Source organism: Gigantopelta aegis, chromosome 10 (assembly GCF_016097555.1).
Source record: "Gigantopelta aegis isolate Gae_Host chromosome 10, Gae_host_genome, whole genome shotgun sequence".
Classification (NCBI taxonomy): domain Eukaryota; kingdom Metazoa; phylum Mollusca; class Gastropoda; order Neomphalida; family Peltospiridae; genus Gigantopelta; species Gigantopelta aegis.
The window spans coordinates 50707526-50723651 of NC_054708.1; the positions used below are offsets into that span (position 1 = coordinate 50707526).

At 37.3% G+C, this 16126-nt stretch overlaps 1 protein-coding gene across 1 annotated transcript in view; it reads right to left on the bottom strand.

Moving 5' to 3' along the window:
- Nucleotides 1-325: 325 nt before the first annotated feature.
- LOC121383678 (chitin synthase chs-2-like) overlaps nt 326-16126 on the bottom strand; it is a 33765-nt gene continuing 17964 nt past the window's right edge. The window contains exons 11-15 of the mRNA XM_041513770.1: nt 8745-8898; nt 4820-4879; nt 3938-4175; nt 2900-3094; nt 326-2450 (exon numbers count right to left, since the gene is read on the bottom strand). Coding sequence (XP_041369704.1) covers nt 601-2450; nt 2900-3094; nt 3938-4175; nt 4820-4879; nt 8745-8898 — 2497 coding nt within the window. The 3' untranslated portion in view covers nt 326-600. The remainder of the gene's footprint in view (nt 2451-2899; nt 3095-3937; nt 4176-4819; nt 4880-8744; nt 8899-16126) is intronic.

The window sequence follows — 16126 nt, forward strand, 5'->3', positions numbered from 1 at the left end:
TTTATAAATCTATAATTATATAGATGTATATAGATTTATATTTGAAATGCTTAATTTTATAGTTTTATATCATATATATGTACTCTGTTAATTATATTTAGTTTTTAAAAGTTTGTTTTCTTCAGTAGTGTTGAACATTGGTAATGGGTTGAGAAAATTGACGTTAAAGTTGAGATTCTGTACTGAACACTATGTAAATCAAAAAGTTAAAGCAATAGTTTGGCTACTTCAATGAGGTATTTGTATTTACAAGTAATTCCACATAAAAGGTAGAACTATGAAGATAATATTTATGAAGAAAAAAATAAAATAATGTTTGCTTCAAATATGTACCCCATTGACCTTTAATGACTTCTGGTAACCCCACACACACTTTTCAAAATTGACCTCTACTGGAATATGGTGCAGCACATGATGGTCACTTTGACTTTCTCGGGTAGAACGAAATCCTTTTCTAAGCCACTTTTTGGATTCTGCCTCTAGACTATTTTTGTTTGTTTTGGGCTTTTCATTATTATTTTTAACATACGCCTGTACACCATTATGAAGGACAAACAAATCAAATCATAATCATTTCGATGGGTTTCATTTGTCTCTAAATCACCATCCTGTGGGTATGTTTCCACGCCTGCCTATTGTTTTCTGTCTGTATGTTTCATAATTCTGTTTTACCGTGTTGTATCGCTGACTAAACTCTGAATCTATACGATACACGCTACGGGCACGCGTGTTGTGCAGTTCTGGATCGTAGCGTCTGGTCCTACTTTGCTTGTTCTTTTTATAGCGTCTGAAATCATGCTGTAGAAATCCATCATCCCGTATTTCCTGGTGAACCTGGACGGCAGAGATAGGCTGAACAGAGTTAGAGATACTGTTCTCGCTGACAGCCGTTCCATAAAGAGAGCTGTTCGCAAAAGGAGGAGCACTGTCAACGCTTTTACCAACACCATCAGCATTTAGCAAAGTCTTTGCATATTCTACGATATCCAGCTTGTTCTTGATCTTTGTAAATGCCAGAACGTGCAGTGCAGTTCCGTACCTGTGTTTCACCATTGCAATCATTTGCAACACAAGTAGAATGGCAAATATGGCTAGAAATAACATTCCCAGTGGATGTACAATGATTGGAGCTCCATATGTCTGATGAATCACAATATTCAGCTCCTGTTTAACTTCCTGAAGAGCCGTCATGATCACCAGCCACAGTCCATTGGCGAAAAAGAACGCAAACGCCGATTTGTTACGAAAATCTGTCATAGCAGTTATCACCTCAATGGTTTCAGTATCGGTCTTTTTATCTTTTGGATTTAAGTAGATCTTTATCATATGTTCCCAGAAGCGAGTTTCTTCTTCCTTCAAGTAATGCACTTTGCCAGTTATTATTTTTTCGTCTATTACCCACTCAGTAGTGTTAACTTTACCTGGACTTGTTGCAGGTGAAGATTCAATATCAACACGCGAAGAACCAGATGTATTTCCAATTCCACTTTGATCGATGGATTGTCCTGTATCGTTTTCGGAGCTCGATGCTGTTCTTTCCGTCTCGAGCCTGTGCAAGGCTTGGAGAATGAACAAGAGAACTGCATTGGTTGTTAGACGATTGCGGGCACGTCTGAACATACCTGTGATACAGCTACAGCAGCCTGCACCGCTCCTATCTTCTTGCAACCTCACCTGAAGAGCTCGAGCTGCCTGAGCGAGATATATGGTGGCTGGGTCTCCTAGCTCCTTCTTGATGCTGAACTGTTCCTGCTGCTCGTCTGTTGATTTCGTTTCTCTCGTACCCCATGATGTTACGTGCAAATTGCATATGGAGTAAATGATCAGGAAGAGGTATCCAGCAGGAATGCACAGAAAATAGAGAATCCCCCAGACCAGATCCGAGAGTTCGTGTGGGTGTAAAATCCCCGCTAGTACGAAGGCACCAATCAAAACGTACATGAACACAGAATCCGGGGTGATCCAGCCTTCTCGTGCGATGCTGACTAGGGTCCCCGCTATAACAGCCATCATGAACAGCGCAAACAGAGTGCTGAGAACGATGGCGATACGAATCTGCGTGCTAGATTTTAACCGTAAACACACAACAGTAAAACTCACGGTTGGACCATACGTTATGAGATAGCCTGCCCAACTGGGCAGACTAAATACAGACTCAATGGATGATTCCATTGCTAAGAGGACTGTTGCTGGACCAAGAATGGAAGATACAAATAGAATTAGTAAATAGAATATGTAAAGGTTTGATATGTTTTCATTTTTTGCCACTGTTAACGCCCGACTCTGGATTAGATCTGCGATGTTGGCCATAGTGGACGGCAGCCACCTTCTCCTTTGGTTAAAGAATTCCGTGAAGTTCTCAGGAGCATACGTCAGAGCCACTGATGGCGCAACATACTCTATTCTGTATCCTTTCTGTAGCAGGAGTGTGCACAGCCATCTGTCTTCACCTAATTGAAAAACATAAATACTGAAGAATATAACACCATGCTTAATACTAACAAATTATGTTTAATTTACTCATTACTGGACTTTGAGGGTGGGATACAGTCATAGATTGATCGCATGAGGTGCGATCAGTCGCATAATCGATCGTCCTGGATGGATTCGTTCTGTCTTTCCGTCTTTCTTTACCCCCCTCTCTCCCCCCCCCTCTCCCTCCTCTCTCTCTCTCTCTCTCTCTCTCTCTCTCTCTCTCTCTCTCTCTCTCTCTCTCTCTCTCAATGCCCATATGTCAAGACACCAAACACCTAAGATGTAAAACATGCTGAGATATCGTTAAACAATCATTCCTTTCATTTGTCTGTTGTTCTATTACCGTACCCATGATGCGGCTATATTGTGAGAAAACATGCATACATTATATGAAGGCAGTGTCGCTCTCTCGTTTTTCATTCACCTTGATCGTATTGCAGATGGTGTCGTGCAGTCGTGGGTTTCCGTGTGTACGTTTTCATCACCGTCCTCAGAGCACTTCCTCTAAACAGACTGAAGCAGCCCGGACTGCAGAGAACACAGCCAAACACGTGTTCAGCTGATTTCTGCAGCCAGTGACCCACGGCGTATTCGAATTTCTGGTACCACACAACAGGACCTGAAATAAATATCGCTATATTTTGTCTATGCGATTGATACAATGGTGGAATTTCTTTAAATACTGGTAGAATGCCTCTCCCGCTATCATTTTATCAATTCTTGAATAACATTAATTGCAAATCCAGGTAAATTGTGTTGATATAAACTGATTAGTTGTGCCAATTACGTATGGGAATTATACAAAAAATATCTTTAACCATATGACAATATCCTATGTCTGCGTTGTAATATAATAATACTTTACTTACATTAGTCCCAGTGATTCTTGAGCGTACATGCATTGATACAACACAAGGAGAAAGTGACAGAAAGAGGACGAAGAGAGCTGAAGAAAGAATTCCAGTTTTGCTTAAAGTAAACAATTTAAATATTTTTAATAAATAAAAAGGGAAAGAGGTTTGGAAACAACAAAAATATTATATTTACGTGTCCGATTTGAAAAGCTATATGTCATAACACACGAATACTCACACATAGTTTAAAATGTCCCTCTTCCCAAGGAGTTTGAAATTATATTTTCTTGATCAGTTTATCAAACTAAACTCTATTTTTATTATTTTGTTAATATGTATCTATTAGTTTGAAATAACCTTTATATGTGTGTAGGATGCAAAAAAATAAAGAAAAAAAGAATAGAAGAGACAATATGAGCAGACGACATTCTTCACTATGGGTGACTATCGTGTTTCGTTTATATGAAGACAAATGCAAAATAGAACACTTTTGTTGTACTGAAAACTATTTTTCCTGTTTTTGTCAAACCAACTGGAATAATTTGGGGAAAACATTAAACACTTAAAATGTTTGCTGGTTCGAGACATAGACAAGGCAATCTTCACACCTGAGCCCTTTGGTTTGATTCTCCCACACGCCGCTGCAACCACTGGGTTCTTCTTCATTCTATCCAGCAGGTACAACAGAGCACTTGGTTCAAAGTCCACATCCCCATCCAAGGCCAGAATGTATGTCCGAGTTACCTGAAATGTATAATTACCGTAGTTCTGATATATTAAAATAAACAAAACAAAAAACAAAAACAAAAAACCCCGTTTAGATCCATCAGATAGATAAACTGGATCCTACCTGTGCAGCATTGGAACCCATTGTTCGCACTATAATGTTTCCAAAGTGTAAATATATAAATAATTATCACCTACTGAAATCTATACAAGCGACATATTCTGATGGTCAAAGATATTCAGGATATAAAACATAACGGGATATATATTTACGACCATCAAGCATATTATGTATATGTTTTCTTTTTTAATCATTATACAAAAATCAACGTAAAGAACTGATCATATAAATCTAATTGTCAAACTCCTTTAATTAGCAAGCCGGGTTAACACAACTGCAATGAACCAAAACCAGCAGACGAAGTCGACCAAAGGTAAGTTTCAGGACAAGATATTCATTTCATTTCAACTTATTTTTGTGTTTATATCCAATTACGGTTCAATCACGCTGTCATGGGCACACACCTCAGCTATCTGGGCTGTCTGTCCAGGACAGGGGGTTAGTGGTTAATGGTTAGTGGTTAGTGAGAGAGCAGAGGCTGACGATAAGACAAATTACTGCATGTTTGAAAACTGCATGTGTTCTCGCTTTATGCCTGATGCCTGATGCCGTACTCTGACGTTACCATTCGTAATCTAAACCTGTGTATGATGGTACATACATCTTTAGGAACATCTATTGGCATTCTGTGCACCGTGTCAACTTTATCTGCAGTCCCGCCGTCCAGCAGCTTGAATCCAAGTAAGTAGTACATGTACATGACCTGAAATGGAAAGCAAAGACTGCGTTACGAGGCGACAACGACTTTTGAGCTGTGACTATTAGGCGTTGAAAACGTGACATGTGCCGCGGCCTAAACAAATGATGTTTCTGGGAACGTGCCAAAAACTATTATGTAGTGTAGGTCTGCTTTTTAAACATAAAATTAGCTACCTTTTTTATGCTTTTCACCTATATATTAATTTTTAAAACATCGAACAAAAAATACATTGAAAAATGTTTAGGGTGTGCCATTTTTAGACCAGTTCGGGTTTCCGGAAATACATTTTGACAAAAAAGAAAAGCACAAAAAACCACACGCTCACACACAAAAAAAACCCCTCTGCAATGGATCGTTAATATGCACCTCCTGCCTGCAGACAGAGAACATTACTGGTTATTGCTTAGAGAATCGATGTCGTATCGACTTTATCTGGAAGCAGAAACCAGATGGGTTTGGGTTTATTATATTTTTTATTATTATTATTATTATTATTATTATTCAAACCAACAAATAATAATAAAAAGCAGATTTGGTAATCAAATTAGTAACCTAGTGTGCGTAGTAACACATATACAGCGTTATTGATAGTGAGAACTGACAGTTTCCAGTGTTTATTTCATATGCCAAAAACATAATTTGTAAATCTGAATGACGAAACTGTTATCCGTGATCAAGACTGTATCTCTGCGCAAAGTAGAGTCGAATGAACATTTGACAAAATAGTGGTAGATTCCATGAATCTGTCTAGTGCCGCGTCTACAGGAGAACAGCCACTCCCGAGGAGATTATTTTCACCACCACAAAGAGGACTGCCATTCCCAACCTAGTTTACTAAATCAAAACTGGCAAAGGATAGAGCTCACTGGAATAAATACAGAACTATGTGATGACACGCACTCATTAATCACTGTCAAAACAGTGATGATAGAAGGTGTTCGCGAAAGTTGACCATATCCTGCACCACCGGTGGGGCACAGTTTGCTTCCACCGCAAATCAGTAAGATTGCCATTAATTGATATTCAAATGATGTATGAACATGTGATGCGGTGTCGTTTTGAATGAGAACGACGCCAGATATCCTTACATAAAAATAAACTAGTGCATGGCGTTATTTTGGTTTCAGAAGGCTGGACAACTTTCATTGTAAAATTACTATTGACATTGTTTTTGTTTGACGTAGTACGTTTGCTTACATGTCAATAAACGTAGTAGCAAGGGATATTTTATATGCACCATCCCACAGACACGATAACACATACCACGGCATTTGTTAAGCTAGACTGGAACCAGAAATAGCCCAATGGGCCTACCGACGGGGATCGATCCCAGACCGAACGCGCATCAGGCGAACGCTTTACCACTGGGCTACGTTCCGTTTTCTAAAATAAGAAGCATAAATAGGCTACTAACTAAAACAACTAAAACCCAGGTGGAAAAAAAAACATTCTTTCGAAAAAATAGAACCGGCGTTCTGTTAAAAGCTTATCACCAAAAATCATTTTAAGTATCACAACCTTAGCGGACAAACTTGCCAACAAGCCATATAATCGGGCTCATATGATCGGTCTAAGATAGTCGCTGATAGTCGCTCTCAGATTTGGGGAAGTTGTCATCACCGCGATTATCGCAGCAATCTACACATTTTCGTTAGCTAGCTGACAAGAGTTTGTGATCCTAGATATGATCCGTAGATCTGGATTTTATCTCAAAATAATTTCGTACGTACGAAAAAATAAAATTTTAGGAAATAAAATGAAATTTAACCTAGTACAAACATTAGAACGATCAGAAACACGTTTAATATACAGCCACTAATATTTTATGCAGAAAAATATATTTGATATGTAATTACACTCGTTAAAATGTCTCAGTTAGTCGATAATATCTTAAAAATTGCAGCAAACTCAGGAATGTTCCTTTAAAGGAGGCGGAGCACAATACTAAGCAATTACTGCACTGATGTGATATGTTATGGTTTATGACCCGGTACGTAGAAAACCTGTGAAAATGGACTAATATTAGTTTCTACGTGATGGTACTCAGGTATATTTACCAGTTGAGATCTATCTACGTGCCGGTACTTGTTAATTACCTTTTAATCAGGTTAAGGGAATGTAAAGTGCATACCTTAATAGCGAACTGTCCAAAAACATTGACTAATAGTTTTATAAATACGGATACACATGCGTGTGTGTGTTGTGTTGTGTTATGTATATGTGTGTGTAGTGGTGGTGGTGTGGTGGTGGTGGTGGTGGTGTGTGTGTGTGAGTGTATGTGTGTGGTGGTGGTGGTGGTGGTGGTGATGCGTGTGTGTGTTTGTGTGTGTGTGTGTGGTATGTGTGTTTGTGTGTGTGTCTGTGTGCGTGTTTTTTGTGTGTGTCGTGTGTGTGTGTATGTGTGTGTGTCCGATATAGTGGTACCACAGTTAGTGTTTTTTTATGCATGGGAGCATATATTTCGGCTTGAACACCCCCCCCCCCCCCCCCCCGACATACACACACACACACACACTAATATATGCATATCATATCGGGATACGTATCATATCGCAATCTAATTGTACTAATACCTTTAAACGGATGTTTTCCAAAATTGCATAGTACATTTTTATTTTTGGAATTGTAAAACTTTTAACATAGACGGTCTAATCCTAAAATATATCTTTAACTACTTTTCGTCTCAAATCTGTAAACGATGATATCAATATAAAAGTGTACTCATCTTCAATTCAGTCACAGTTACGTATATATATATATATATATATATATATATATATATATATATATATATATATATATATATATATGTATATATATCTGTGTGTATGTGTGTGTATGGGGGGCTGTGCCCTCTATTCCAGGAGAAAAATGTACGTGTTTCGCCTAATCTGTATTAATAAAGATAAAAACTGGATTGTGTCCCCCACTAGAGATGGTGCCTCTCCACGAGATTATTCCCCCCCCCCCCCCCCTCCCCCACGATATCTTTCCTACGGGTCTGCGATGTCTGACACATAATAAAAACAATATAATAGAATAGTTTTAACAATGGACTTGATGCTGCTTATATATTTTAATTCACAGATGTTATCGTTCAACTCCTTAATAATAACATGATTTTACCTTAGCATTCATTTGCGGTTCAGTAATGTTAATACTTAGCAAAAATGTAGTTATACTGTACATGTGTATTTTTGTCAAAACATATTTGAACATACGATTGGACCAGAATCAAACAGTGCAAAATAAGAACATTGTTGTATGTGTGTGCTGTGTGTGTATGTGTTTGTGTTTGTTGTGTGTGTGTGTGTTGTGTGTGTGCTTGTGTGTGTGTGTGTGTGTGTTGTGTGTGTGTTTGTGTGTTGTGTGTTGTGGGTGTGTTGTGTGGTGTGTGGTGTGTGTGTTGTTTGTTGTGTGTGTTGTTTGTTGTGTGTGTGTGTGTGTGTGTGTGTGTGTGTGTGTGTGTTACATCCCAGTATTAACCAAATTAAAAAAAAAATTCTTCCCAGGCAGACGCCGTTTCATGGAGCGCAAAACCCCCAAATATCGACCAAGATCCCGTTTTACGAAGCGAACTTAGCGCTAAAATCACTATATGGCTACTTTATGCACTTAAGGTGATCTTAGCGATGAGATCGCTTCGTGAAGCTGAACCCTAGCTGGTATCCGGCCTCGGTCTGTTTTATTACTTTTTGCTCCATAAAGCATCTTATCAGCGTCATCACAGTGCCATACTTGCTTGCAATTCAGGCAGACAAAAGGGTCATTTTTAAACTATAAGGACTTTTTCTGCTTTTGTTTCAGATTTTTAACTAGAGGTGGTGTGTGGCAACTGTCCCCCATGCTAGATTTCTGTAAAGCATACCTGAGACCATCGCTTTTTAACTTTAATCTTCGTCTTGTCCTTGAGATGAGCAATCATTTTGTTTCTGCCAGGGAGTGTCCACTCCAATCGGGCTCCGTATGGTGTCATGTATTTGTCTGGCTCCGGCAGTCCTATATGCTTGTTGTGTACGCGGCTGAAATAATCGTTAGATATGTATATAGGCTTGTATTATTGCTATCAGAATGTGTTAAGGCTCATATAGACTCAATCTAATTAAAATTAGTTCCACTATTACATGTGGACCAAACAGCAGCCCGTTGGAGCTCATGTCCAGTTGACCTGTCATTCAACCAATCAAAACCTTACTTGCAAAATCATGCCAGTAATTTGAAAAGAATTTGAAAACATTCGGGATTATGCCGAGGGTATACGAAATGATTCGGGTGAATTACGAAGTATGCCGGAAACTAATTGCAATATAAACGTTTATATAAAATTCATTTCAAGACGAAACAAAAAACCATGATGGTATAGCCATAAAATCTGTTTATACTAGTATACAATCCAGAGTTTATTACTGAACTTTTCCCCCTGTTTTTTCAATGTTGAAACAGACCAACAAGTGCGCCTATTGCATAAATAGTCTCGCCCGATATTTTTAGAATTTGTATGCTCCCGAATAAAGCAATAAAAGGCGAAATGCAATTGGTCGATATTTAAATTGTTATTTATAAATGAAATGTCACCTGGACATGGGAGTCCACGCAATGCTGTTAGATCTTCTGGTAGACCCAGTAGAGCTAATTTTAATCAGATTGATATAGACTGGATGCGGCGCGTGCGTGCGGTCTGATTAAAAACAGTCAAAATGCATAAGTTTCAATGAGAGCGTCTAGACTGTAGCATGCGATGCGTGTGTCTATAAAACGCACGCGGCCAGCCGCATTGAAATAATTATATATGGTGTATGTGCCCAAATCGCAAGCCGAAGATACATCAGATGCACTCATACGCCGCACAGAGACTATATGGGTTTTTAGACTGCCCCCTCCCCAACCTCCAAGTCCCTTAAATACAAAGACGGCTCACGGCAAAGAATAATCATGGGTACGCATGGGTATTATGCCATGACATGATATGATATGATATGATATGATATGATATGATATGATATGATATGATATATGGTATGGTATGATATGAGATATGATATGATATGATATGATATGATATGATATGATATGATATGATATGATATGATATGATATGATATGATATGATATGATATGATATGATATATGATATGATATATGCTATATGCTATATGCTATGGTATGATATATGATATGATATGGTATGGTATGGTATGGTATGGTATGGTATGATATATGATATGATATGATATGATATGATATGATATATGATATGATATATGATATGATATGATATGATATGATATATGTGATGTGATGTGATATATGATACATGATGTGATATGATATGATATGGTATGATATGAAATGATATGATACGATATGATATGATATGATATATAATATATGATATGATATGATATATGATATGATATATGATGTGATATGATGTGATATGATATGATATAATATGATTTGATATATTGTTATACGTATAATATTTATTATGTTTCTTTAAAACTTAAAAAAGTACTAATACCAAATTTAAAACTACTATATGGACCTAATTTTGTTTGTAAGTACATGTATATCAAATGTGTAGCTCACGATGACAACGGGCGAATACTTGCACGAGGCGCTAGGGGATGAGATAATCGTTAAATATAGCCTGGCTTGTTTCATTATTAGCTGGATGTGTAGATTTAGGGACGAGGTGTAGTTCACAGTAGGTGATAGTTCGCATGAGGGGCTAGCAGGCGTGCAGATTGACGTTCAGTTTGGGAGTCAAGTAGCAACTACCGTACTACCAGCTAATTGGGGTATTTCTTGATAGTATATGTCCTGACTATCTCACAGGTGAAAATTACCCAGAATTCCTGAAGGGGAACATGCTCAAATGACGTTATCAAAATGGCGACCGTATTTAGTATATTTTTCAAGAAGCCCAGTAAAATGATGTAGACGTTCCAGATAAAAGCATCAAATTTCGTCCACAATTTGCCCAATGCTATATGATTTGAAATGATAATTAAATATAGCCTGGCTTGTATCAGTAGTCTGAATGTGTAGATATATGGGAAGGTTGTATTTCACACTGAGCGAATGCTCGATTGATGGGCTAGGGTTACACGATCGGTCGTTCTCGGTGAACTCAGTTATTTGCATATCTCACCAATATTGGCTTTTTTTTTCATAGACACCACTACAGTACATTGATTTATTAATCATCGGCTGTTGGATGTCAAACATTTGGTAATTTTGACATATAGTCTTAAAGAGGAAATCCGCTTAATATTTCCATTAGTAGCAAGGGATCAGTTATATGCGCCATCCTATGGACGGGATAACACATACCACGGCCTTTGATATACCAGTCGTGGGGCACTGGCTGGAACGAGAACTAGCCCAATGAGCCCACCGACGGAGATCGATCCCAGACCGACCGCGCAGCAAGCGAACGCTTTACCACTGGGCTACGTCCCGCCCCGCCAATTGTTGAAGTCCAAAGTACCCCTCTCTGTATGATCTAAAAAACAAATCTTCATACAACATCATCTGAGGTACTATTACATTATTTATTAGTAGTCATAATTGTTGACAGCAAGATAACAACATATGATCTAGGAACATGGAGAGAGTGTGTGATGTGCTGTTTGCCAGACGCATGTTACGTATTTCTGCTCGAGTACAGCTTGCCGCAAGCTTCTTGCTACACGTCCGCAAACCGCCCGCGTTGTGTCTAATTTTTTTCTTGTCCGAAACCGATGTTAACTTTACTATTAAAATAGTTAACTAGGTTTATGATATAATAAAAAAAACGTTAAAAGGATAATTTTTACTTGGTGATAAATGTAAATATTTACCTTTTGTTAGTGTGGTTGCGAGCCTGCAGGTGTCCAAATGACACGACCAAGACCCATTCAGCCATTGAAGATGATGAAACGAAGAGAATTCATGCACATCAAGGCAAATCCATTTTATTACAGTTTTTAAAACTTCTGCTTTGTCACTCCTATAGCCAGTATGCAGGTAAGATGGGAGGTTTGGGGGGGGGGGGGGGGGGGGGGTCAGGACCTTACAAATTCATCGACAGCTTAGGTGAAACCCTCCAATATAAAATCACGGATACGCCAGTTTGTTTTTTTACAATAATAATAATAATAATAATAATTATTATTATTATTATTATTATTATTATTATTACTATATATTATTCTTATACACGACTTTACGCGTTAGAAAGAAATGTTGCATCAATTAGTTTGTTCTTACTAATATATAAAAATATTTGGCACCACCAGGTAATTTATAAATATAGTCTATTTATGTCAAAAGGGAACCAATGATCTGACATACAACTCTATTATGAATAAAGTTAAAATTTATATAAAAAATCATGTTATTAAATTTTAAACCCATACCAACTTAATATTTTTTTTTAAATATTTCAGTGTAAATAAAAACATTTCTTAACAAATTATCATCAAATTGCATCTAGGTTAAATCTTATTTTACAATGCAGCTATGAAGACAACTGATGGAACAGCCAACGCAACACACTGCATTATCATTTCAACTTATTTTCGTGCTTATATCCAATTAAGGTTCAAGAACGCTGCCCTGGGCACACAGCTCAACTATCTGGGCTGTCTGTCTAGGACAGTGAGTTAGTTGTTAGTGGTTAGTGAGAGTCGTAACTGAGTCGTAAAAACTCGCTCTAGGTGGGAGCCGGTACCGGGCTGCGAACCCTGTACCTACCAGCCTTATGTCCATTATTACTTCGATAACAATGCAGCTAAGGCTGTTCTAGCATTTAATCTTCACCCCTGTATTGAAATGAAATTAATCTATATAATTTGTTAAGAAACTTTTTTTAATTACTTATACATTTTTGGTGAAAAAAATTACTTGGTATGGATTTAAAACTCAATAATATGTTTAATGTAAGTTTTTACATTATTCAATACAGATACATGTATATGCCAATTCATCGGTTCCCTTTTCACGCAAATGGACTATACATCATTATAGATTTGCCTTGGTTTGTTTCTAGCATGTGAAACTTGCTTTATTTAGTTAAAACGACTGTCATGATAGCGATGATTGACTAGATAAATTTTCATTCAATTTCCTTTCGGAACTTCATAAGATACGCCTTGCTGTTTGTTTAATACACACTCCACAATCGTTCAGGATTGTGATCATAACCACTAGTTGTTCATTTCATCCTATCCTCGTTGAAAACAATCCAGATTTATTAACAATTTGATGTTAGAGGTTATATTGAAATTTGTAATTAGCGAATTATTGTGCTTTTGTTTTGTTTTATTCCACACCCATAGGAATTCATTGATTCGTCACTGTTTCACAAAAAATAAATAATCTTCTCAAATTATACCTAGAATCTACTAATAGCGGCAGTTAGAGTGAACAGCCAATGTTGTAACATAACTTTTGATTTACTGAGATGATTACGTCATGTTATTTTGGACACAAATATTTAGAAATGACTTGTTTTGCTTCAAACATCAAAAGGTGGAATATGGAAGTAATGAAGAATGATATTTTTACTAAATTGTTGTTCATATTGTGTGGGCAAAGTAATATATGGTAATTGTACCCGTAACTCAATTTTGACAAAAATAAAACTTACTTTGATTTGCATAAACACCTTAATACGAACGATAATGCAAAAGTACGGTATTAATTGAAAATGCTATAACAAAAAGTAAATCTGCACATTAAAAGCTTTAACACATTCATGTTTGTATATTATCTGTAGAAAGTAGATCAAAGGTTTTCGACAAGGTCATGGAAGTATGTTTCAATGAATCACTGTCAGTGCTTCGCTGTAGATTGACACGTATTCCCCAAGACTATACATCAACACTATTTTGTCTAGATATTCAGTAGAATTGACAATCCTTTCATGTGCGTAATTACATCCAGCAAACAAACACAACTAAATAAAATAATTTCTATAGTTTTTTCGCCAATTCAAATAGTGATATGTACGTTGCCAAAGCGCAATTACGTAAAGAACATTACATACTGAACAAAATTGATTATGGTTAGTAGACGTTTTGGTAAGGTGTTTCCTTTTTGCCATGTTAGTAAATTTTGATTATTGATCATTTCTAAATGTTGAGTACATTTTGACCAGTGGTTCAAGCTTTGTGTTCTTTGTAAAACCAAAACCAAATGTATTTTGTACCATATATATTAAACTGGTTTAACAAAACTGGAGTAACTAAACCAGTTTAAAATGTAAGTGTGAACGCTATCTTTTCACTATAACGGTTCAAATAAATCGGTATAACTAAAGCACTTCGGGATGTGGTTTGGATAAACTGTTATAAGGCGGAAGTGACAGTGACGTTACAGTCAGAATAAGCAGTAAGCGCGCTAGCAACGTCCTAGGTACAAGACCACAGTTATTTGTGAATCTTCAGTTGAGATTTATGCATGCCAGCTCCTGACATCCTAAATATCCGCATAAGGTTTAAAAATAAAGAAAGATACAGGAATTTTTAGTCTCACGGAAATTACAAAAAGGGTCATAATTATAAAGAGGACTCATTTAAAATATGTTTAGTTACATGTCTGTGTTACTTACATCATAATGATTCCTAACTGCATGATTTTGGGTGCATTTTTGACAATGTTCACACCAAAGCGGGAGTTGGCGGATATCACATATATATTTACAAAACTCTCGCTGGAATAAAGGTTTAGCAATTTAATTTTTCACAAAATCAGCTTGTTTGAAAATTACCCAAAATGCCCGCGCCACACTTTTGTCACAAGGAAAACCCGGTGTATGAATACTAAGCTTCATTACAGCTAAACCGTTTGCATTGCTGGTAAAAAACCAATTGTCCTTTTCAAAAAGGACTCCCTTACGAATTTACTTCCTATTCCAAAGTGGTAAAGCGTTCGCTTGATGCGCGGTCGGTCTAGGATCGATCCCCGTCGGTGGACCCATTAGGCTATTTCTCGTTCCCGCCAGTGCTCGACAACTGGTGTAACAAATACCGTGGTATGTACAATCCTGTCTGTGGGATGGTGCATATAAAAGATCCTTTGCTGCTAATCGAAAAGAGTAGCCCATGAAATGGCGAGAGCGGGTTTCCTCTCTCAATACCTGTGTGGTCCATAACCATACGTCTGACGCCATAGAACCGTAAATAAAATGTGTTGAGTGCGTCGTTAAATAAAACATTTCCTTCCTTGCTTCATATTCTAACTTTTTACCCTTCAAACATGGATCTGTGTAAAATTAACAAGCGAACTCTTTGTGCGGGACACAGGAGCTAACTGTATTCTGCTACCCTAACATACTCGTAGTCCATTGTTTGTTTTGATGTCTTGCGCAGGTACGGACAACTACACGTCCACCTTACACCGGTATAGCTGTTAATGTTTCAACGCTGGTCATTTCAAACCAAACGTGTTTTAGCTAAAACAGTATAGTTAAAGCAGTTTAAAGCGACATTCCTGAGTTTGCTGCACTTTTTAAGATTTTATCGACTAACAGAGACTTTTTAACGATTGTAATTTTCTGCATAAAATATTAGTGGCTGTATATTAAACGTGTTTTTGATCGTTCTAATATTTGTACTAGGTTAAATGTAATCTTATTTTCTAAAATATTGTTTTCTCGTATGTACGAAATCATTTGAAGACAAAACCCAGTTTGGGCTTCTTACAAATATTAAGACGACCAGAAACACATTGAATATACAGACACTGATATTCTAAACAAGAAAATATATTTAATATGCAAGTTTAATCGTAGAAATATTTTATTAGTCGGAAACATCTTACAATGCAGCAGACTCAGGAATGTCCCTTTAACATGTGTAAGTGTGAACATGGCTTATAATCTACTGGCTTTTTAATTAATTTTGTTTAGGACATCTTTAATTCAGTGAGGGCGGGACGTAGCTCAGTGGTAAAGCGCTCGCTTGATGCGCGGTCGGTTTGGGATCGATCCCCGTCGGTGGGTCCACTGGGATATTTCTCGTTCCAGCCAGTGCACCACGACTGGTATATCACAGGCCATGGTATGTGCTATCCTGTCTGTGGGATGGTGCATATAAAAGATCCTTTGCTATTAATGGAAAATTGTAGCGGGTTTCCTCTCTAAGACTATAATATATGTCAAAATTACCAAATATCTGACATCCAATAGCCGATGATTAATAAACCAATGTGCTCTAGTGGTGTCGTTAAACAAAACAAACTTTAAAAAAAAATTCAGTGCTG